The sequence below is a fragment of the Onthophagus taurus genome, chromosome 7, assembly GCF_036711975.1.
Source record: "Onthophagus taurus isolate NC chromosome 7, IU_Otau_3.0, whole genome shotgun sequence".
Classification (NCBI taxonomy): Eukaryota; Metazoa; Arthropoda; class Insecta; order Coleoptera; family Scarabaeidae; genus Onthophagus; species Onthophagus taurus.
This window is the reverse complement of record NC_091972.1, coordinates 21,581,030-21,606,218: the sequence shown is the minus strand read 5'-3', so window position 1 is coordinate 21,606,218 and position 25,189 is coordinate 21,581,030. Positions and strand designations below refer to the sequence as shown.

The following is a 25,189-nucleotide window of genomic DNA, read 5'->3' as shown; positions in this document are numbered from 1 at the left end:
TGTGTAATCCGTTCCACGATCCGGGTATGATCCGTCCAAGCGTAGAGACAAATATGTGAGAAACCTCCTCTGAATTCTTTCCAATGTAAGTCTATGAGAGACATATTGTGGCGACCAAATTACAGAGTCATGTTCCAATTTGGACGATATAATGGTCAAAAACAAGGAGTTGTGTACACCGATGACAGAAAAGGCACGCGAGGTGCGCAAAACGAAAGCAAGCGTCCTCGCTGCAGAAGATGCAATATCTTCAATGTGTGGTACAAAAGACAATTTGCTGACAATTAATCTTTAGCTGATAACGGTTACACCATGTTGATATGGTGACACAAATGACTGAACCTGCGGATAAATCATCATGTAAATAATCTGTTCAAATACTTTAGCTAAATTAGACAATGACGATATCGGTCGATAATCACTTAAATTTGTTAGGTAACCTTTTTAGGAATGAAGAACCTGTTCTTCAGTGACATCGGTAACAAATACTGGAGTGTACATTAACCATGTTGTAAGCAGAGACGCCAGTATATACTCTAGAGAATTGATCTGCAAAAGCATTAACTACTTTTTCAGGATCAGTGTAGGTGGACTTATCACACATCATTTTGCAGGAAATCGAGAGGTCGTTGTTTTCTGTTTTATATAACTCCAAAAGCTACGGGGATCAGAACTAAGCGATTCTTCAGTACTAATAGTAATTACTTAATATGTATTACTCTTAATACATTAAAGAATTTAATGGATGTCGTAAAAGTTATTAAATTGCATTAGGACGTGTTATCTATGGTTTAGGAAAGTGCTCTCTTGATGATTCATAATCCCCGTGAGAGAGTAATGGGTTGCTTACCTTAGAAAGAGTATTTAGGGCCTCGAAAGCATTACGAGTAATTTTCGTTCAATACCTCCGATTTTGGAAGGGCTAAGCGAGGATTAGTCCAGTCAATGCAGCCGCAATCTATCTTTACCCTGAAGCCAACGACATGTCGGCCGATGAATGGCCGCAGATATCCCCACAGCATTTTACGTCCTTCTTCCTCGGAAAGACTAATCGCAACGGTAACCGATTATAGCCATGATTGAAAATTGGGATTTACCGGCGTTATCAGGATTTTCATGGTTTGCGAAAAGGACAATTTTTAAAGAAACGCGAACTGAATGGAAACTCGCTATTAAGGCCGCTTGCTCGTAAATCCAATGAATAAATTACTTTCTGGCGGTCACTCCGTCGGGAACAACATTGTTCCGTTTTAATATTCCACTTGATTGATGTGCTCACTCGCCAGTTCTAACCACAAGGTATTCCGTTGAGAATTATCAGTCTACTCGGTTTGGTGACAAATACAGGTGGTTTTCACTTATTCAATTTAAATATGCTCAAGGGATTTATATGAATTGCAATAATCAATACCGTTCTTTATTTAGAGATTGAATTTGTAATTACAAAATAAAAGTACCTACATCTTCGTAGTAATAAATATATCTTAATGGAAAGCAGTAGCTTTTCTTAAACAAAGCCAGTTATGTACACAAGCTCTTATAGCAAAGCATTGTGTAAACATTCTTACATTTCCATTTTGGTTATTTAAATAGAGGCGAAGCTCTCGGATGCAGGAGGGTCATCCCGAGCCAAAAACCGTTGCTTAAGCACGTTCAAAAGGCGGAAGTGTATATTTAAACGGCGAGAGAATCCGAACAATTAAAACGGGTAGCTGCCACATCTTTTCAGGGACCGTTGCGCAACCGCTAAACTCCGCAATTAGCTCCACGACTAGTTGGGGGTATTATAAAACTTCCCTTTGTCGCACTTCTTGTATATTAAATAAGTCTATGCGGCGAATCAATTAAACTTCTTCGCCGGTTTCGTGCTGGTTTTAATCCGTCGACCCGAACTTGCCTGAACAAAATGGGAATCTGGGAAAGCGCCACGCCCCTGTAGCATAAACGATTCGACTTGATTAAAACCAGATACGGGGACATAATATCCTTTACGACTTCGGTTGCGGCTGTGTATTATTAGGCAATATTACGCGCCGCGGATTTTTGTTTAACTACTCAATTAAATTGAAAATGTCAGGTATCTTAATTGACGAGCATTAGTTTTATGTCCAAACTTCACTCGCTTTTAGAGACAGATTTCGAAATTGCTCTATCGAAACACCTCTTTTTGGGTGTTGTTCTACAAAATATATTTACGTTTTCAATGGTTATAGCTAAAGAGTGGAAAACGTTGAACCACCCGTTACCTACCAGCGATAAAGTGCTAGAACTTGATGCAATGCACACATAATAAACACTCGCCACGTAGACAGCACGTGCTGAATTGGTGCTAGGTAACGACCTTACAATGGGAATGGAATTTTTACGCGAGCATCTCGCAGGAGACCGAACTTCCATAGAGTTGGCTGGGAAATTCTCTGTTCAGGTATATGCTTAGGCGGCACCCGGTACAATACGTCAACTCATATTACATTTATGATCGTTGGGGTTGGTGACAATGCTTCGCACTTCCACGGAATCGCTAAGGAGACGTCATTCATCCTTTAAACCTTATATAGCTATAATATGCGGTTCCGTTGTTGCTATATAAAAAATGCCCCCTTAGTTCGATCGATCCAGTTAAATTACCCGTGTAACCGAGCACTAACCTTCCTACTTAGCACTTAATTGTGCGTAACCGAAAAACTTTTAATTATTGCCGCCCGAAGCTCACAGGATTTCTACAAGCTCCGGGAGCCATTACCGGTTTTCGCCTGATGCATATCTCGTTCGTGATCCGAATGCGATCGAATGATCGCCTCGAAGCCAATTGCCCACGTTCCCGTCGGTTGATATGTTAATACTGACGTAAATCACGACCTATCTACGTCCTGAAACGAAACGAAACCGGGTCGAATGTGACCGAAATATCGCACCGACCCTATGACGGACGCACTACATCCACTCCACAGTAGATTGACAGGAGAGAAGAGTTGGATATGACAGTAGGAGTTTGATTGAATATTGTCTGCTCGGATAGAGAGGGTTTGGGATTGTTTACTTGTGGAACTTGATTTCAATATATTTCGTATTTTCATTTGGAGCTTAAAATAATAATTTTTATTGACGTTTTCACGCATCCTCTATTCATCAATTTTGAAAAAGCGGTTTGTTTTTAAAAACTTATTTTTATAAAGGTTTTACAATTGAAACTTAACACTAAAGAAGGTAATCTTATTTTACGGGATTACCTTTCTTCTTTAAATGACGGTTTTTATCATAGCATGCTATGCACACGACATGTCGTGCTAAACAAAATTAATTAGTATTATATTCTGAGCCTTTATATTCAATCATTATATTCAAACGTGTAAGGTTCATTTTATTATTTTTTAAAATCCTATCATACAAATTAATTACTTTATCCACAATCACCTTATAATTGTTTTATATAAGTTTTATCCACACTTATTAACCGTATAAAGACCACTTTATCCACTAGTGGAATAATGAAAAATACAATCTTAAATCAATCACATCCTATTTATTATTTATATTAACATTAACATTTATATTAAGAGACATTTCATTCTTTGATTTGTCATATTTGTCTTGTGGTATCTGGTATCGAAACAATCAAATATGCGGCCCCTATTTTCTACATCACTAATTTTCAAATTAGTCAGTTCACAGCATCGACAAGCACCAGACACTCCCATTATTTGTGCAACCTAATATATTTAAAAATTTATTATATATATTATCGAAAAGGTTAAGAGAGATTACCTTGATCATCAAATATTCTTTATCGCAAGCCCTTGTCAAAAACCCTTCGATGTGTGTTCTTTCCAATACTGCAGATTTCTTCGCCTTGTATCCTCTTCACTGATTCTTCAAATAGACCATAAGCTTACTATATTTTCCTATGTCTATGTTTTTATAAACTTTTATAGCGGCTTTCAGCATCAAATACTTCGACCACATGGATGAAATTGCATACCTCTTCTTCAAATTTAAGAAATACGATAGTAAGACTTCCTCATTTATTGTTATTACCCCCCTCTTTCGAGGCGTTGATTTTTTAGGTGACAGCCGCTGTTAGAGTGAAATGTCAAATCATTTTTTGAAAACATCAGATGAAATTTTGGCGATTCTGATTCTAAATGAGTGTGATTGTGGATAAAACGTGGTATTGCATACGTGTTTTAGATACATTTTATTCACCTAAGTAAATTAAACGCTCGAGCTTCGATCTCGCGTTTAAACATTGTTGCGTGAATAAAATGCTGTCTAAAATACTTACACAATAAATAATATTTTTCGGACACTCACTGGAAATGGCCTATATTTCCTTATTACAAATCGTAAAGAAAAGTACCTCATTTCTTTATAGCAACCATTTCTTATAGCAACCAAATAAACAATTAATTATTTATTAAAATAAATATTAAACGTACAATTATTAAGGTTAGAGAAGTTTATACTTGATGTACACTGTTGTAACTGTAAATCATCACATGTTAGTGACGATTTTGATAACACCTCCTGATGAACTCTTGATGAATCACTACTTTATTTTTTTTGTTTTGTTGCTGTAGTGAGGGAAACGTCAGAAACGACAATTTGATTCTCAAGCTCGTCGTGTACTTTTTAAATAATTTCTTATAAAATGTAGGTAATTCATTTAAATTGAGTGTCCGAAAAACTTCATGTATTATTCTTAAAGAAAAGTAACTTCTTCTTTAAGAATAATAAAAAATATACTTTCTTTACTTATAATACAAATAACTATTTATTTATATTGTAGACAATATATAGTCACAGTTTTACTAAGTCATTTATTCTGTGACTTCCTTACAAAACTTTTTTATGTCACATCACTTGAGCTAGAATGACATAATTTTTAAATAGGCATATTAAAAGTTAAGCTCTCTTCATTTTGAACTGAATTTGAAACAGTGTGCGAAATAGAAGAAGCACATTATAACCAGGATGAAGAGCTAAACTTATGTTAAAACTATGGAAATAGTATGGCTTATCTCTTGCAAACAAAGTTTATAGATCAATACCGGGTGGTCTTCGTCATTTTTATCGGTCATAAACTCAAAGTGCAAAACCACTTCCAGGAAATTTTAATGTGTTGTATTATAAATTGCATAGTGACCGTTATAATAACAGTAACAATCACTATTAATCTAATAGGCTTTCCTTTTTCTTATAGGTTTTTCCTCGCATTATGCTTTACGACGAGTATCAGTCAGTGATCATACTAACATATCTTGAATTAACGTAAAGAATGACTGCCAGAATATATAAGATTTAATGTTTCATATGCCCGTTAAAGAATGATGCTTATGTGCTGATTAAACCTTAACCTAGAGTTGGTATCAAGTTTCGTGCCCACAATCAACGTATAAATATAAACATTCATACTAAGGTTTACAGCAAAAAAGTCCGGGCCATGATCAACTTGATGCAACCACTCAGGGGAGGGATTACCCACAAGACAATGTCTGACTGCAAGACTGATTACCTTTCGTCTTGCCGTTCGAGTCTAAAATTTCTTCCTTATAGAAAAGAGAAATATATGTTTTCTATTATCTCAGCTAAAGTTAAACATCTTCAGCTACTTATATTCTACAGTCAACATGAAAGTTACAACTTTTATCTGAATAACCTCCTTTGTTGTCAAGGTTTTGGGTTAGGCATAGGGCCAGGCACCATATCCTGTAAAAATCTGGTCGATTCGAAAGCTATAAAGAATCATGGCTGACTGAAAAGTGGGAAAAAAATTAAGAGAATGATAGTACTGTTTGCGCAACATAATGCGCGAGCTACGCAAAACGTCCCAAGCAAAGTTGTTAAAACACTTTTATAATTTTATTGTTAGATCAGTTGTATATTGTGGGTTATTTTATCAACTATAATATTTTATTCGATTCATTTAATTTAAATCAAAACCGTGAATCAGCACCGTAACTGTGTCCAGGTAATTGCGTCGGAATGTTGAAAGATTGTAAGATGTAAAATATGACGGAGAAAGTGAGTAAATATGGTATAGATCTAACAGCAGTGTAGAAGATAAGATGGAAAAAATCCCAATTTAAAAAAAAATTACACGTTTTTCCACAATGAAACGTAATAGCAAGGAAATTATGGAAATCATGTTGTTATATTAGAACATAGGCATCTGAATATAATCAGGAGGACAATCTGCAAAGCAGAAGTTCCCATAATAACATGTAGCAATTTTCAATACTCATGCTATGTCCAGCTTTTATAAGTGTTGTCTTTATTGAGGAAGATGATACTACATTGATATCGACGTAACTAGGACGGAAAAAATATGATTAATGATTATTGTTAACCCGAGGCAATACAATATTGACAATAAACACTGTAATGCCTCGGCCGCAAGCAACCTCGCTTTAAGTAGATCGAGGAGTGTTAATATCTGCTCTATAATATTTGTTGTTAAATATTGCTTGCCTGTCACCATCTACGTTTCTGCCTCACCTAGCCTGCGTCACTATTTTCATTATTTATTAATGTCGTTCACATAGGCTACAAGATATACTTATTTGTTTATCAGTAGATTTTATCTTCCTATTTTCGTTTTTCGTATGGCATGTTCCCGGGCCATACAATTAAGCAATGCTGCTGAAAGCGTATCCTCTGGTCTTAGTCCATTGGTAACAGTGAAATTTTTCGTTAGCTGTGCTTGTATGTGCACGCAGGCTTGTGTATTACTTAATGTTGTTTGTATCAATTCTACAATCTTCACTGGTATCCCAACCTCACTTAAGATACGATTCAAATGCAACTCTTTGTCAGTAAAATCATATGCCTGTCGAAAATCTACAAATCTCATCAATGTTCCATGTGTTATATCCTAGATTGTCTCCAATATTTGCACGACTCTGAACTATATAGTTACTAGGGTACAGGATATTGTTGACTTCTTTGAATACTTAAAAATGCATATTCCATCCATAATTTTGACTGGCTTTTCAAGATCTGAAATCATTAAGATCATCTCTCATATTTGTGCAATATTTTTGGACAAGATATGCTAAGGAGTACTAAGAATTAAAACAGCAATAATCGTTAATACGCCATAAATTTCAACTTTTATAAACTTAAGAAAATGTATATAAAATTACAAATACAAAATGTATTTAAAATGGTAAAATAATTTCTATGTTAGTTGGTGGTTTGAGTGAAAGATCTACGTGAAAGCTAGACTTCAGGTAACCCGTCTCATTGTAACCATCGAAGTGGAAACTAGACTTGACTAGGCGCCGTAGTAATTACCCGAGGTGTTAGCTAATTTAGCGACTAGATTCTAGGGAAAGTTTTCCCCCACGACGTAACTTCACGCAAACCTTAAACCTTAAATTGTTAAAGCGATTCATTGTTATATGAAATTAATTATCGTGTAAAACCTGCGGATTCAAACGGAAACTCTCGACTCGCACCCGGAATGTTATTATTGTCTAAAAACTGCTCAATAAAACGACGCCCATTATAAAACGTAATTAATTATGCCACTCCACCGGGTGCGTTATTAATGATTTTCCGACGGGCAAATAAGTAGCGGCGAAAACTCCGCCAATGTTTCTGCCGTCATTTGTTAGTCTCCAGACGTAAATCGGATTTTCCATTTCGGACCTTGATGGGGTCCTACGTAATTGTAACAAATTATTCACGGGTAGCGTCGCAAAATCTCCCCGACCTCGGATCGAGAAGTCTCTAGTTCCATTAAAAGTTGGATGAGCCACGTGTGTGGGTAATTATAATAAATTATTCAGCGACCAGGTGATCGTCCAGCAACGAACGGTGTACAGTCGCGCAAAGTTAAGATGAGTTACCTGCCAAATTGCATTCTCGCTTAATTTTCCACTGGATATCCTCACTCGAAGCTATTAGTTTCCGCAGATCACTTAAAACAGGGCGTTTCCCTTTATTCTCACCTACCCACTTTCCACAACGATTTCTTTTTGAGGAGGGTCGTCCTTAAATGTGCTGTAGCCGTAATAGACTTCCAGAATAGCCACGTTATAGTAACACTCCTCCGCTATCCGATTTCTATTTAATTAAATTAAAGATTACAATGGGGTGCGCTTAACGTGTTAAAATAACACGCTTGATATATTGCTTTTCTAAGGTATTTATGTAGTGGTTATTACATTTATGTCAAATCATTACTTTAGTTTTAATAGGGATTTTAAATAGGACTTCATAAATTGGAAACCGTTATTTTGTCTGATTCCGATAACGGAGTTTTCCTTCGCAATCATTTCCACCACTACCGGAGAGCGCCTAAGTAATATCGTCTTCTCGGTTAGCACTTTGCATTTGAGGAAAATTAACGATCGAAAACTTTAAAGATTTCAACGTCGATAATTGAACCCCTTCCGGCCGCAAAATTAAGTTTCTCGTAGCCATATCTCCAGCCTAGCATCCGAGGAAGTCGATATCCTGGAATATAGTCCATATAATCTTAGCCCGCCATTCAGCAGAGCTTACTACTCTTCCTTTAAGCCTGGTATTGCATCCATGTATGCCTCGAATGCATCCAAATAGGCACATATACGTGTCACAAGCAACAGTGGCGTGCTGCGGGCGTCGGCGGTATTAGATATGTGTGCCCGTATGCGTTGTGTCAATGGAAGCGCATAATTCAATGTGGATACCTGGATAACTAATTGAACGATTAATTAAGCCCTCTGCAAATATGCCATCGCGATTAACAATTTCCTGCATCTAATCCTACGGGATCGTGCGCCTTGAGCTGATATATCGGCTTAATTTTAGTCACCTGTGCATAATGAATGTGAGTAAATTACGTTGACGGTAACCCCACGTTGGCGTTGTTGTGGCGTGCCTATAAGAAACAAAAAACGTTTTGATTAAACAGCGTAACATTATATGCACAAAAATAATCCACCAAATAATTTTAAAATGAACAATTTCATTAAGCACTATGAAATAAAAACTTTCATTTAATGTCTGATTGAAGAAATGCAATGATTCACTGCAAATTATTTGGTAACCGTTACCGGTTCATTGTTTAGGTAAATAATAACATAGCGATCATATCATTTACCATTCAAACGACATTGCGATCTAATATTTATACTCCTCTATTATCCTAATGGAAAAAGCAAACAGTATGGAAACGACTATATCGTAATAATACAAAATTACTGAGTAATCTTTCTTGCTGTCGAATTCATGGAACATACAGGTACTTTATATCACAGGAATAGTCGTTAAAACAGGTCAAAAGGTCATATTCTTATATGATGGGAAAGATTTTAAGGTTAATGGAATTTAAATTTACGCATTTTACTATGTTATTATTATTGTTTCGAATCGTGATTGTCAGATCGCAGAACATAGAATTGATGAATCAGATACTTGAAATAAGTGCGCCATATTTATCGACGAGTTGAGTAAATTTTAGCATAGTTCAATTCCTTGATTTTCCGAAGCATTATGCTCATCAGCAAGTTTGAGAAAAAGCTACATTCATGCATGAAATAGTCAAAAGAACCCTGGACGTTAAACAGCAAACCTAAACTAAGACTAAACATCTACACCGTTTCAAAATTACTTTTATAGACTTAAATAAAAACTGTTAACTAGGTTATTTAAGATAAAGCCACGGAGGAACAAATGAGAAAAGCAATTCTCACATATGAATTGCTTTCTTCAAAAACCTAACAAAGCAATTTTTGTTTAGCTTAATCATACGTCCTCTGACACCGCACATAATAGCCGCCAATATTATGCATAGCACATTTGTATAATACCTAGCAAATACATACTAATTAGTTACTTATTTTTGACATTACACAAAATTAAACAAGATAATGTTTTGCAGCTTTTCCTAGTGGTCGAATCTGCTTTACTATGCACCTTAGTACTTTGTTTTGGAATTTTTGGATCAGACTTGCATTTGTCTTCCAGGTACAACCCCACAGTTGGATTCCGTATGTCCATTTTGGTTTTAATACTTGCTTGTATATTATCAACTTGTTTCTTAGTGATAACGTAGATTTTCTACCAATAAGGCAATATACAGGTCCAAATTTGATATCATGTTCCTCACGTTTTTTTTTACGTGAGCTTTTCATTTGAGTTTGGCATCCAGTGTCATACCAAGATATTTTGCTGTGTCGGCGTGAGAGATTGCATTGCCATTTATGTGTACTGGGTTATAGTTTACTTTCTTATAAGTAAAGTTTGTGTATGTCGATTTATTTGTACAAATAGCTGCCAAGATGAAGTTTTTCCGCCGTTTGAAGTGGAGAGAAAATATGCAACATAACGGATGTTGTAAATGTTTTACACTATAATACCATACTATTATTCGAAAGTTGTAGAAAATGAAAGCTGTAAGATGTATTGGAACTTAGTATTCTTTAATGAAGAGGCGTGAAAGCAAAGACGCACCAACAATCTTACGGAACCACATATATGCAGACTCTGAGATGTGACGCAAAAGATGAAATCTCACTAATTTTGTGAAAAAAATCTCTGAACGAAGATGTTATGATGGATAAGTTAAAATAATTACTCAGAAGAGGTAGTTACCTCCGCCTGGAGAAGGAGTTGGTTGGATTTAGTAGCCTAATAACTGTGACTGCGGCTCACAAACGCAGAATTGAATTTTAATAGGTAATAATACACAATCAAATTTGAAAATGGAACATAATTTTTGTATCTCTAATATTCATAAAATATTAGTAATTATTTATTAATAATTAATCCGTCCGTGAGCTGATTTTAACAATTTATAATGTTAAACTGGATAAACCGCATCGATCTCTGTAAATAAAAATAACAAATTATTGTTAATTATTTTACCGCGACGTTATTAAAATTGTATTAATATTTGTTACAAGCTTTCCAACCTCGAAAATACAGTTTTCGCCCCTAAACGATATTTCCGGCTAAAATTTTCCGAAAATATCAATTTTTCAGAAATAATTCTACAGAACTAAATAAAGCTGAATTAATAAAGAACAAAATAAGTACTTTAATTAGACTAAAGTATAATTAAACAAACTTAGACAAAACTTTATTTAAATAAAGACATATTTTTATGGTGGTGAGTATTATTTTCCGTTGATTCTTATCAATATACGTTATTATTGTATATTATTATGTAACCAACTATTCATCTTATTTTGAATACTTCCATTGTAACTGAAAAGCTGCGTAGAAGCGAAAGAGGATCTTGCCACTCTAAGAAAATGGCGCTCGACACACTATAAGATTTCAAATATATTTTAATGGATACCAAGATACTTTATCCGAAGACTGAACTTATGTTAAAGACATATGTTGATACAACGTTGAGAGATACCATGAATTCTGGTAACATTGCAAAATATATAAACAACCTTTTAAGTCATATAGGACGTAGAGTGAGCTGAATGAGCTGGCAAAACAACATCCAGGATTTTGTCAACATCTGGTCAGACTGGATAGCAAAGGTTAACGTAGGAAGTTTTTCTTTTATTATCGTCAATGTGTTAGGTAGTTTTCCGACTGTCTCAAGTCTCACCATGATGCCATTTTTAATCCCCTGACAATCCGTTCCATTACACCTGAAACAAAGGGAAGACAGACAAAACCCAGAGGTTGACTACTCTCCTTAGCTTCTTCTCCTTATTAAATATATTATATATATATTTTTTCAAGTACGTCCTTTAGAAGTTTCATTCTTGAAATCTTCCCCGTTGCATAATCTCTATGATTCCATGTCGAAGTTGAGTGATATGTCCTGTTAATCCAACCATGTATTGCCAATTAAGCTCACAAAATGTATTGAATCTTTAACGTGTCAGTCCGTGTGTCTTGTTAAGGGCGACAATACCTTAGAGAGATGTTTCGCAAGTTGATATGTAGGTAAGTTAATTGCACTTACCATTGGATACTGTGGGACGTATGGATCTATCGATTTTTGGCAAACAATTTATGGTGCTACTGGTGCTAGTACAAACAGGCTTTTCTGTTCCTGAGATAGAATATCCGTATTCGTGGGACCATTTTTAATTTTCCTCTAGGTTGTTCTCGTATTGGAGGAGTTCTTTCTCTTAAACTACCTAAGCTTTCTTTCACTAGCTATCAAGTTGGACTCTGATAGTTTAGCGGTTTTTAACAGCCTTGTGATATCTTAACGATACTGTTAGAATTATGTGAAGAGTGAGCCAATTTTATCTATCGGTCTGTACCCTTTTAACCAGAAAGAAGCTAGTTGTTACGAACTTCCTGATATTCTGCACCAATGAGATATCCCTTTTTTAAGTGTTAGATGTAGTTGTATCAGAGTGACTAGGATTTATTCTTGAAACCTTTTTAATAGACTTATCATATCTTCCATTATATCTACGAAACCTTCTATTTATTATTTTATATTAGTTTCTACACTTACATTTTATTACGTCTATAACGTTTCACATTACATATTCTATAAAATCTAAATACTACTCCTAAAACTTATTCCGACATACAGTTTATTTCCGCGCTAAAAGCATATACTTTCTGTAAACTAAACAAATTTGGTTAGAGATGAGTGTTAAAAACGACATCAAGTACAAAAATTAAATTAAATGTTTTTAAAAATTAAACTTAAAATAGAAGATATTTTAACTTTATTTTTAATTTTACAGGAATAGCTCAACAACCTAAAGGGACTTTTAGCCGGACGAAACGTAAGTATGCTATGTTCGTTGTTTGTAAATTAATAACTCGCTCAGTATCGCAGCGTGAAACCAAGCCCAACATTTTTTCCTCCTACCTTCGCATTTTGTTGTGTACGCATTACGTAGCAGCTCGACACGTTACCCTACGTTCATGATGCTAATTACCGCTTGATGTGTTCCGGCCATTAATAAAATTAAACGCTAAATGGATGTCGCGCCGCTAACATTATTCCATAACTCCCCGTTGCATTTGTCAAGTTTGCCCCATGGAAATCTGAACAAATATCCCGTTTTGAGCCGAATTGTGGGCTCGCATAAAATATTGTCAGAATCCGTTGATGCGCACCGAAAAGGTTTGTGCTATAAGGGAAGTGCCCTCGAGGGTGCTTTTGTGTCGAATGTTTCGAAGGGGTTGGACTAGTACACTTTGAAAGGAGCTAAGAACACCATACGGAAGGTCCGCCTTGGTTGACCTGCCCAAACCTAAAGGGCCTTTTATGGTTTGCCCTTTGTTATTTTTCCCGATGAGAAGTCGATAGAAAGGGTAGTAAATGAAAATGTCACGTTGCTGCTGACTCTTTTAATACCTGTGGAAGAAAAGGTTTTTCACTCACTCGTAATTATCACGCCTTTTCTTTTTGGCGACTTCAAAAATCATTTTTTACATGTTTCACATCTGAGTTCATGGGAATAATAATAGAATTTAATTATGGTGGCATTTTATTGCATATATAACTTGAAATGTCAGGGTTAAACGCTAACCCAAATTTGAAAAATAATAGGTGACGTGTCGAATTATGTTAAAAGCAAATAGTCACGCATATCTACTGGTATATTATTAGTTGAAATCATCAAGAAATAAAGTATGGACAACAATGTGTTACCTTGACTTTTTTTGTTTGTTGTTTTTTAAGGCGAAAATACATTTGCCACCTTTAACTAATGATAAATAATGGGTTTTCTCTTCTTAGAGAGTAATAACAAAACCTAAATCTTTTCAATATCAAAAACTCGTTGGATAAAATTTCCATTATTTAGAGCACGGTGCAGGTGTATATACATAGATCTGGCCGTCAGATCTGGGAATTTTGGAGCCTCACTTGAACGTCAGTGCAAACTTCGTTCCACTCTCAAGATGGTGTGTTTTGCAAATTACTTTATTAAAACTTGGTCTCGGCAGCGCCTCACGGAGACTGCAAACTTAACCCGAGGTGCAGCTGCAGTTTAAACGATGCTCGCGCGGTTTGATTTTGCAACTTTGTCGAGCGTAGAAATTATTGTCAGTTACCCGAGCTCGGGACCGTAGCTAACTCACTCACGAATACTGAACTTGGAAATAGATTACCCGTGTGAAGGAAATTCGGTCTAGATCACGGGCCAACGGTAAAATATGCACTGGTCCGTTAGAAGCGGGAAACGGAATCAAATGAGATATAGATGATGATGCGGATGCAAGTTAGTGAATTCATATAGCGCTACCGCGTTCATTCAAATACAGTTATAATGATGCTGTGTGTTAAAGCAGAACATTGAACAGGGTAAAAATCGCGCTTCTAACTAATTAAATCCGGTGTCCCATATTAAACTTCTCTGTGTCAAAGGACATCCGAGCGGTGATTGAATTGTTAACGCTCCAGACATGCTTTGGTCCGGATGTGGAGGAGAGTGGGACGTTCGAACAACTGGATCAAAGAGTGGTCGTGAAACTAAGTCTGGAGATTTAATCACTTCATATTTAACATATCTAATCGATTCAATGTATCTTCTTATATATTATTTAGAATTATTATCCATTTTAATGTAATGATAATTAATAATTGGTGCCTTAAAATTTTACATTGCAGTATAAGTTAATATCCAACAAGCACCAGGAAATGCAAATGTTGTTGGTATTAATGAAGGAAGTGCAATTCTCGAAAATAGCACGTGAATTGAAAATTTGCATCCTGCTCGGGCCGACTAATTAGCATCATAGACATGGTTTTAATTTGGGACACGACCGGCGAAGGGCATTAACACTTAATAGACCCAATTAATTTAACTCCGTCATAGTTTACTCTCCACGCGAGTAACCAACGTATCCCTTATAGGTCCCATAATCATCTGATGAAAGCTAAAGAAACAATTTTGTAATCATAAAGTTTTTGCTTCTATACCTTTACCGAAGTTTCAAACCATATTTCCTCTGATGTAATGAGGTAATAAATTAGAATTTATAGACGACAGCAGTATTACTTTACTGCTTGAACGCATGAGAAACATCTGCTTCAAGTGACGCTATACAAACGGTAAAATGATGAAGAAAGAGGACGGCGTTTCTTCGACCATTGGTCTGGAAGTAGAACTGTAGCAGGTCTTTCGCCCTTTGAGATGGCTAGCAATCCAATTACTTCCCAGTTTGTCCTAGAGGAGCGCTAGCCGTTCTCAAGGAATTGATTACATCTCAATGCTGACAGAAGACCAAAGACAGGCGCAAAATGTAGACCGTAGAAAACACGGGATCGGTCCGAAGGACAAAATTCAATTAGATGAAAACGGAGAGACGCTGCGTCTGTCAAACGACTCGTCTTGGTGACGATACAAGCATTGGTACTGATTTTATCTCACCAAACCCTTCAGATCATGAATAATAAATTACTATAAGCTCGGATTCGCATTAAAAAAAACTTCATAAATCCATGTAGACTGTATTTTTAAAAAAAGTGATATGATTTATGTTAAATTGAAGCTAAAAGATTTTAGTTTATGATTACTTATTCGTATTACTTAGCAAACGATTTGCAAAAACAATTTTTAAACTGAAAATTTAACTTCATTAAGAGTTTCAGAATAATATACCAAACAGCCTCTTGTACTTCCACAAGATATTAAAGGGGTGAAATATAATTAACCTTAATCCCTCGAGATAAGAACTACTCCCGCGGTAATGTAATCATTAAAGAGGGAGAAGGTGGCGATGCTTTGCGGTTGCAAAGCAGATTTAAGTAGAGCTTCATTGATCAATTAATCCAAGCAAAACTGTCAGGGTGTTGTCATCGTGAGTTTCCCTTGTCTCGCGATACCCACGTTGATGTAATTTATTTTTCGAGCCGAATAAACGCGACGAAGCACCACATAAATCAACGGAGAATAAATAATTACGGCATTAATTCCCATTTTCTGTGAGGATAGACGGAAAAGGAAGAAGAAAAAGGCGACGCGGACGTGGAAGGCGTGGGCGCTTCGAAGTTGCAGGGGTTTTGGTGCTGGCTGGTGAAAGATAGAACGCTGTACTCGCTAATTGGGGTAAATAGATCTCGGCGTTGTCGCATTAAAATGCTGTAATTCGTTTTCGACGTCCGAGGCTGAAGGAAACTGGAGAACTCTTCTCGTACCTATAATTTGAGAGATTTATAACTAAGGAAAAGCTAATTTAAAAATGTAGTCTTCCGAAGCGACAAAAAAGAAGAGCAGGTAACTGGGTGAAACAGCTATATTTCTCTATGATTAACTATTTATTTCAATTAATAGAAAAAAATCTCAAATCTCAGGTCTTCCAAATCACATCAACACTGTTAGAGACTGTGATTAGATTAAAATAGTTCTGTAATAATTGTACCTTCAGCCTATCGTTGCAGTAAACCTTTAAACCACTAAAGGTGCCCATCATTAGCTCAGAAGTCTAATTTGAGTAAAGAAAATTGTCTAAAATTAACTACGAAAAGAGGAAATTATAGAAAAAACTTACCTAAAGACGATCGTTGTGCCCCATGCACTAATTGGTTTTGCACATCGAGAAAGTGATAATAAGTATCATTTTTAAAAATTGTTATTTTAAGACGTGTTTTAACAGATTCATAAATAATAGAACCCTTTATTAAAAAAGTTACAATTTTACGATTTAAACCAGAAAACGTATTGTTGAACGTTATTGAATTGTGAATAAACAATTTTTTTCAAATAACAATTTGTATGTGTTTACTTATTCATTTAAAAATACATAAAATAGCAGACACAAATAAAATTATAAATATTTTTTTATTTATGTGTCCCCGGGTGGTGATGTTGTTTTGCCCGATATCGTGTATACTGCATACAGCATACATAAGTCAGTCACAGTTATCCACGTCAATGTTCAATCAATTTAACAAATTATAGATCTTTTGATTAATTATGCTGCGACCGATACTTAGGGCCGGTTGTACAATATGCCGCTAAATCTACCTGATAACTATCCGGCCGATAAATTTATCGGGAGGATAAAGATATTCGCTTCTGTACAAACTGTTTTTGTCGGTAGGATTGCTATCGGCGAAATAAGAGTCGGTTGGTAGTTGTTTTTCCCCATATCTAGTGATTTATGTCATAGGTTGGTAACGCTAACGTCTTTCGTTGAAGTTTTAATTATGATTTTGACAATAACAATTGTTTAAAGAAATGTTTCACGACAGACAACTGACACAACCAACGTATAGTTAACGGTTAACGGTTAATGTTATAGGCTAACCTATGCAGTTTTTATATAAAAACCTTGGTAACCATAAATATCTGCCGGATAACTGTCTTATCGGCACCGTTGAGTACCCGATAAGTTATCCTGCAGATAATCTCACCGACAAAAATATCCGTACATTGTAATACAGCACAAACTAACTTATCGACCAGATAACGCTGTCGGGAGGTTTATCGGTATATTGTACGACCGGACCTTAGTGAATCTGTTTATGGGTTCTTTCTTTATTTTAGGTCACCTTTATGTCCATTCTGGAAACTTTATGGAAACTTCAATGTTCCTGTCTTCGTTAGCGTCTTTTACTTCTTTGATTCTGCATCTTTCTGTCTCGTTGTTGCTTTTGCTACTTTCTGGATTTTCTAGAATCTTCTAATTTCCGACTTATTTCCACTGTTTTCTGCATCCAACTACAATCCAACCTGAGTTTGTAATAAGTAGCGAGTTCAAAGTAAAAATTTTATCATGAAGCAAATGCAGATGACATATCTTCATATGATACGATTTTGTCTTCATTCAGTATCTGCATTTCAACATTGTTGTTGAATTCTTTCATTCTGGTTTTACTCAGGTTTTTTCATTTCTTTTTGATAACTTTCTGGTGCCTTCTTTTATTGTCTCGACTTTATCAGGTAAAGTTGTAGATCTTTTGACAAATTAAACCGAGATCACTTACCTTGGCCAAAACTTAGTGATTCTGCTTTCTTTTTTTTCTCGGTTACCTTTATTCCTATACTGCAAACTTTATGGCCCTTCAATGTTCTTAGCTTCGTTAGCGTCTTTTATTTCCTTGATTCTATATCTTTCTGTCTCTTCATTGCTTTTACTTTTTTCTGAATTTTCTTGAATCTTCTAATTTCCGACTTATTTCCACTGTTTTCTGCATCCAACTACAATCCAACCTGAGTCTGTAATAAGTAGCGACCTGACAGTAAAAATTTTATCATGAAGCAAATACAGGTACAATTTTCCAAAGAGCGTATAATAAAATCTCCTGAATTATTTCTAAATTCGTTTCTTCTGTTTTCATTCGAATCATGGTCTTTTAAGCTTATAGCTTTTTCCGAGCTTCCTTCGTTTTAGTTTTGCTCGGGCATATGATTATGGCTGTTATTTTCTTGCTTCATTTGTAGCTTTTCTGATTCTCACTTAGTTCAGGCCATTTCTCTATTTCTCCAATTTAGTATCTTAATGAAGTTCTCTTTGTTTCTGCGTTTAAGACTGTTTATGAGTTCATTCTTCCTAGTTTAGCTTGGTATTGGTAGCTACTACGAAGTTGAAAGTTTATCTTGAAACACATGCAAACCGATAAAAGTCAACTTTTATTCTCTAGATTATAGCTTATTCTTTAGTTTCTTCCTTCAAGTTTCTCTCTGTAATAAGTACCGACATCAAACTAAAAATTTCATCTTGAGCAAATGCAGATGGCAACTTTCATAGAGAGTATGATGAAATCTCATGGATTATTTTTAAATTCGTTTCTTCTGTTTTCATTCGAGTCATGCTCTTTCCTTTTGATGTTTTTGAAGTTCTTGTATACGAAAAAAATAATAGCCATATTTTCTTGCTTCATTCCTAGCTTTTCTCCTTCCTACTTCGTTCAAGCTTCTCTATTTCTCCAATTTAGTATAGTCTCTTTGTTTCTGCGTTTAAGACTGTTTATGGATTCATTCTTCCTAATTTAGCTTGGTATTAGTGGCTACTACGAAGTTGATAGTTTATCTTGAAGCGAATACAAACACTACAATCCTATAAAAGAATACTATAAAAGTCCCTTTTATTCCTCAACTTTTAGCTTATTCTTTGGTTTCTCTCCTTCTAGCTTCGCTCAAGCTTTTCTCTATTGCTACAATTTTGGTGATTTTTTTCTTGGTTCATTTCTAGCTATTAACATTCTGTCTTCGTTCAATTCAACTTTCTGACACCTTCTTTTACTGTGTTAATTTTGACTCTTTCGGGTTTTTATCCATTTCTCTTGTGGAAACTTCCTTCCTTCGGTTTACTTCTAGTTTTTCCTTCATAATCAGACCTTTTGTTATTGCAGCTAATTTACTTATTGATCGAAACTGAAAACAGGAACCTTTCAATTGTGTATAGAGGCCAGAGTGTAATTTTAATTAAGCCGAATTGTTCTTTATAAGTTGATTATCAAATGCTTTAATGTGCCAGTTCAAAAAATTAAGTTTAAATTTGGGATGATAATATTATAACACTGAAAGCATATCCAAATTAACACTGAATGCAATCTGCGACACACCTCATAAGAAGGTTCACACATTTAAACAACATGTCTTCGCCCAGTATAACTACGTAATTTCTGGTGCAAAGTTTAACTATCTCGCAGTACGACGACGGTCCCCAGCTAATTAAATCAGCAAACGGTGCTCTGAGTTGTACGGGACACCCGATTCGCTCACGCCAGCTCGATCAGAAGCGGGACCACAACGTCTGTTGACGATAAATTTCATAAATACATGGAGCCCCAGTTCCTACACCAGCCACTGCAGTCGCATCCCAACGATAATGTAAATTCGACGAGAAGATAAACAAAATATAGTACTTCATGCATGCACAACGTAATTACCATATTCATGAGATAATGAATTTCTCCTTAATTGCAGCGAGATAAAGACCGTGTAGGTAAAGATCTCACAGCAGTGTGGAGTTAAATCATAAACCGTAGTGATCAATAAAATAAGAATTGTTTGGTAATTTCCCCTGCTTTTGGAATTTGGAACCTGTGGAGCGCGGCCGATTCAATTAGTTGCCTTCTTCGGAGGATTTACGGCGACAAAGAAATTAATGTTGAATATTAGAAAGGAGAACGGCGAGACCTTTAATTAGCAGACCGGTTCGCGTGTCCGATAAATCAACCCTTCGCGGCGCCGTTTTATTCCGGTTCCGTTTTCTGCGGTTCGGCAGCGAACGGATAGGAAAGCGCCAGGAACAATTAAGTACGGACCACAATTACGTTAGATAAACACGGGGTCGATCGCACCCCGTACGGGATAATTAATAACGAAACTAATTACGCATAAATTCGCGACCGAGCTTACACTCCTCTTCTCTTTCCAAACGGATTTATCATCGCATTGTTTCACGTCGTCACCGCCTCCACCACCCTAGCCATTGTGTCCGTTCACAAAGCGCTCGCCACGTTTAATCATTGTTCCGGTGCCTGGTGCTGCTGTATTACCCGAAAATGTTTACGTTGTATATAGGTACAACCGTGACCGCTTACGTTCATGTAGCTTCGGTAATAACCGCAAGGTAAGTTCATTTCGGTCGGCACTAATATGAAAATTATACTTTAATTAATAAATAACATTTTTAATTTAATAAATTCCTTCATGGCTAAAAATAGGTTAGTAATAAATCATACAAGCATTACATTTTACATGGTGTCAAGGAATAGTGACACAATAGAACGATGAGCATCTATCGATTTCCGACCAGAGGTTAATGACTCTTAACATTTGATACCCTCATGTTGGATCGCTATATTTGTCAACTGAACAACCGGGGAGGAGTGAATAAGCGGCTAGATGACAGCTTTGAATAATTCATGACCGATTGAAATTTCGAATCTCGGACAAGAATATTTTAATTCATATACGCTTTCGCGAACGCCGACTTTCCGATCGATGAAATTATAAATTGCTTCTTGTGCTATAAAAAAGAAAAGTTGATCAAGTATCAGCACTAAGATTTCTGCTTTAATTTTACCTATGCGAAGTTAGCCCCCAATTAGATAGGATTTTACATGTATAGTATTTTGATTATAACAAGAGAACCAGTCAACTGATTTCGATAAACAATGTCATTTGAAAGCTTGATCCTTGGCCAATACGTAAATGGAAATGCCCGATTCGAATTCCGCTAAAACGCCAAAATTATGCGAAGATACACGAAAATAACACAAAAATGACCTTTTTTAAGTGGTGCTAACTCGTAAACGATGTACCCTATGATCAAGATCTATACGTCATTCGATTCGTCATAGTTTTTTCTATCGAAATCACAAAATATCCTTTCAATTTTCTCCCGTTAACCTTGTACAGCCCTCGGAATGACACCGTGTTCGGCTCGTTGTTTATGCACGTATGAACTCCTGAAAGTCTACCCGTGCGACGATAGCAACAAACATCCAGCAACAAACTTTTACCAGTAATTTTCTATCTACTTTCTTAGCTGATATCTTCCTTATTATTAGAGATAGCGAAAAACTAAGTGCACCACTTAAAAGCTTGAATCTTTCTCTATCTAAAACCGGGATTTTTCATCTGCCGATTAGTTGATATTAACATCAATAAAAAATGTAGAACACTGCTCTCTACTTAAAATAGCTCAAAATTACCAAACTTCAAGGCCTTGTGCAGTTGTCATAAAACCAAATTTTAAAAAACTGTTATCACAGTCAGAAAAACTCTCCTTCAACTATCTTAATCCGGGTTTTCGTCGGTCAATATCTATCGGCGTCATGCTTAAATAACCCATAATATCCATCCCTACATGCAGAAACGTTTAAATACACTTCCTCTAAACCATTTTCTTATTTGATAGGGAGAAAACTCTAGAACTACATCTATCTTATCGAAAATTTCCTGCTCTTTCTAGTGGTGTACGCGGCGATCCCGTGCTTGCACAAGTACATTTTTGGCCAAAAACTACAAAATTCTTACGTTTTAGCCATTTTTAACCTTGTTCCTGCGATAACTTTCTTATATGAGCAGGAGAAAACTCTAGAACCATATCTATCTTATCGAAAATTTTCTGCTCTTAACACATGGTGATAGCGCTTCAGCACAAACACGTTTTGCGCCAAAAACTGCTAACGTTGTGGATTTTTCTGTTTCTAGTTAAGTCCCATTTGTGACAGGGTCTGTCACGACGACCTGAGTCAAAATCATTATGGACGGTTTATGGAAAAATTCCTAAAATGGGTCTAAAAATTTAAATTTTGTGTAATTTTTGGTGTAGATTTCAAATTGTTTCCGCCATTTTTAACCCTTTAACGGTTAGTGGCTTTTACAGAGACCACTTGTCAATAAGGTCAAATAGCTGCATTACCACAACTAAACCGTTTCTAAAAACGAAAAAATAATTTACCCGTTAAGGAGTTAAAAAATAATTTGTCCGTTAAATGGTTTAACGAGTTATGACGTTATCGATATTTTTTTCAAATGGCAATCCCCCATTTTTATTACGGAATATGAAAGAAATTTTTTTTCTGAATCTAGTACATTCAATATTAATATTACTTTAATTACTTCAAATTTATATAAATGATAAAAATAGCAGTAGCCATGAGTAACTATGGTAACCAATTATTTTAAACAATTCCCTGAGTGTCAAAAACTGATTTAGTAGCTTCTTGAAGTTGGGTCAACATTAGCGGGATGGAAGGAATGACATAGTTTTGAAGAATTTAAACATCTTTTTCCAGTTTCCTCAAATCTTTTGCGGATATTGGGTGTGCGACTTTCTTGGTTAATTTGGATTTGGGTAACCCAATACCAACAATTTTGTCTATTAACTTGTCCACTCAATGTAAATGTTCCCTCGACGGAAAAAATTATGTTTTTGACAAAGTCTACGTCATCGTTGCTAAATTGTTGCTGCAAAAACTACGATTCATTGCTCATGAATGAGGTTTACTTTATAGGAATGATATTTTGCGGGTTTTAAAATTTTGTAAATCGTTGATTTACTATTGTCCAAATTAGACCCAATGCCCCTTACAGTAACATGATAGTTTTCTTGCCCAGCCAAAACCTCGTTTTGTTGAATCTCCGTTGAAACATTTGGTCGGCCAGACTTCGAGAAATGCTTCGAGAGATGCCTATGCTTTTTAAATTTAGTCACTGTTAGGCTCACCATACTTTAGCTAATGAGTTGGCGATCAGAATATGTGGTATTAAAGAGGTCAACTACTTACTAAATCAGTTTTTGACACTTACGAAATTGTTTAAAATAATTGGTTGCTATAACTACTCATGGCTACCGCTATTTTTATCATGTCCACAAATTTGAGGTAGTAAAACTTTAAAGTAATATTTCTCGAACATTTTCTTATGTAACGAATATTAACATTGACTACTGTACTACATTCAGAAAAAAATCCTCTTTAAAATGGGGGATTACCATTTAAAAAAAAATCAATGACGTCATAACTCGTTTAAAAATGGCAGAAAAAATTTAAAGTCTACTAGTATATCTAGTAGTAACTCTACTAGTATGGGATGTAATCACAAAGTCTCCTGATTTTTCAGCGTATAATGGTGCTGGCGAGGGAAAAAAGTGGGGTTGCCATTAAAAAAATTAACTTTTCGAGATACAGAAACTTGACGCACATTTCTGACCCTGTATAACTTAAAAAATTTTTTTCAAAGATTATGTAAGCTATTTTTATTAAAATTTTTATAAATTTATTTTTTATTTTTATTAATAATTGTAGTTAAATTAAAGTGTATAATTGTTATTAAAAGACACCATTAGAAAGAGCAGAACAATTTCGATAAGATAGATATGGTTCTAGAGTTGTCTCCTGGACATGTAAGAAAGTTATCGACCCAAACAAGGTTTCAATATGGTTAAAACGTATGAATTAAACAGTTTTAGCCAAAAACGTACATGTGCAAGCACGTGACCACCTCGTGTTATACACCATTAGAAAGAGCAGAAGATTTAAGCATGACGCCGATGGATATTGACTGACGAATTAAGATAGTTGAAGGAGCGCTCTTTCTGACTGTGATAACAGTTTTTTAAAATTCATTTTTATAACAATTGCACAAGGCCTTGAAGTTTGGTAATTTTAAGATATTTTAAGTACACAGCGGTGTTCTTCATTTTTTATTGATCTTAATATCAACTTTCAAGTGCTGCATTTAGTTTTTTGCTATCTCTAATAATAAGGAAGATAGCAGCTAAGAAAGTAGATAGGAAATTACGGGTAAAAGTTTGTTGCTGGAAGGTTTGTTGCTATCGTCGCACGGGTTTTTTTCTTATTGGGGGCTACACTTCCAGTCGGCAGCTTCGCGGGGTCATTTCGATATCCGTACGCAGCCAATTAGTAAATTTTGAAATCGGGCATTTCCACCTTCGCATTCATTGTAGATCATATTTTCGATCGAGATGTTGATGACTAAAATTGGTCAATCAGTTAAGAAGATAATTGATGTGTTTGATTAATTCGTTTTTTGTATTTTAATCAAAATCCTTAATAGGGCAATAGAATCGGGCAATTCAACAACCGTATTCAGCCAGGCACAAACTTTCGATTGAGATACAAAACAGTAAAATCCGTCAAACCGTTCTCTAATTATAGTCGATTTAGTTTGAATTAATTTTTTTTATGTTGGGAGCTAGAATTTCGGGCGTTCATACATGCATAAACAACGAGCCGAACACTGTGTCATTCCGAGGGCTGTAGAAGGTTAACGGGAGAGAATTGAAATCGGGCATTGTGTGGGCAAAGTTATTTTGATAGAGGAAACTATGACGAATCGAATGGCGTATAGATCTTGATCATAGGGTACATCGTTTACGAGTTATCATTATTGTATTCAAAATACTATACACGTAAAATCCCATCTAATTGGCGGCTAACTTCGCATAGATTTTAATTTTGACGTATGATGTGATAACTTTCTATTTACTATTCAACAATTACAATTAACTCGAAAGTTATACAATCAAGCTATCGAGTGTGACTCACAGAATACAATAACTTCATACATCCCGATTTCAGTTTAGCTGAATCTGCGAGGCAATAATTCCGGTAACGAACCGATATAACTCTCCTCGGTGTTGGTGGTAATGACGGGGAACTTTCCGGGTACCGCCCATAGTCGATACAGTAATTTATCCCTTTAATTGAAAGACCAGATTGTATTCGTTTATCAGGTCGAGAGGTAGATTCGCGCCTTCTACCTTCCTATATTAAACGCATAAATCTATAGTGATTACAGGAAGTAGTTTCGCTCTAATAAATTGAGCT

General features: G+C 35.7%; 1 protein-coding gene across 2 annotated transcripts in view; it reads left to right on the top strand.

Moving 5' to 3' along the window:
- Positions 1-25,189, top strand: part of LOC111424636 (sidestep VI) — a 228,987-nt gene that overhangs the window by 53,886 nt on the left and 149,912 nt on the right. For both annotated transcript variants that reach the window (XM_023058245.2, XM_023058246.2), the window contains exon 2: positions 12,666-12,707. In XM_023058245.2, the coding sequence (XP_022914013.2) occupies positions 12,666-12,707 (42 nt within the window). The remainder of the gene's footprint in view (positions 1-12,665; positions 12,708-25,189) is intronic.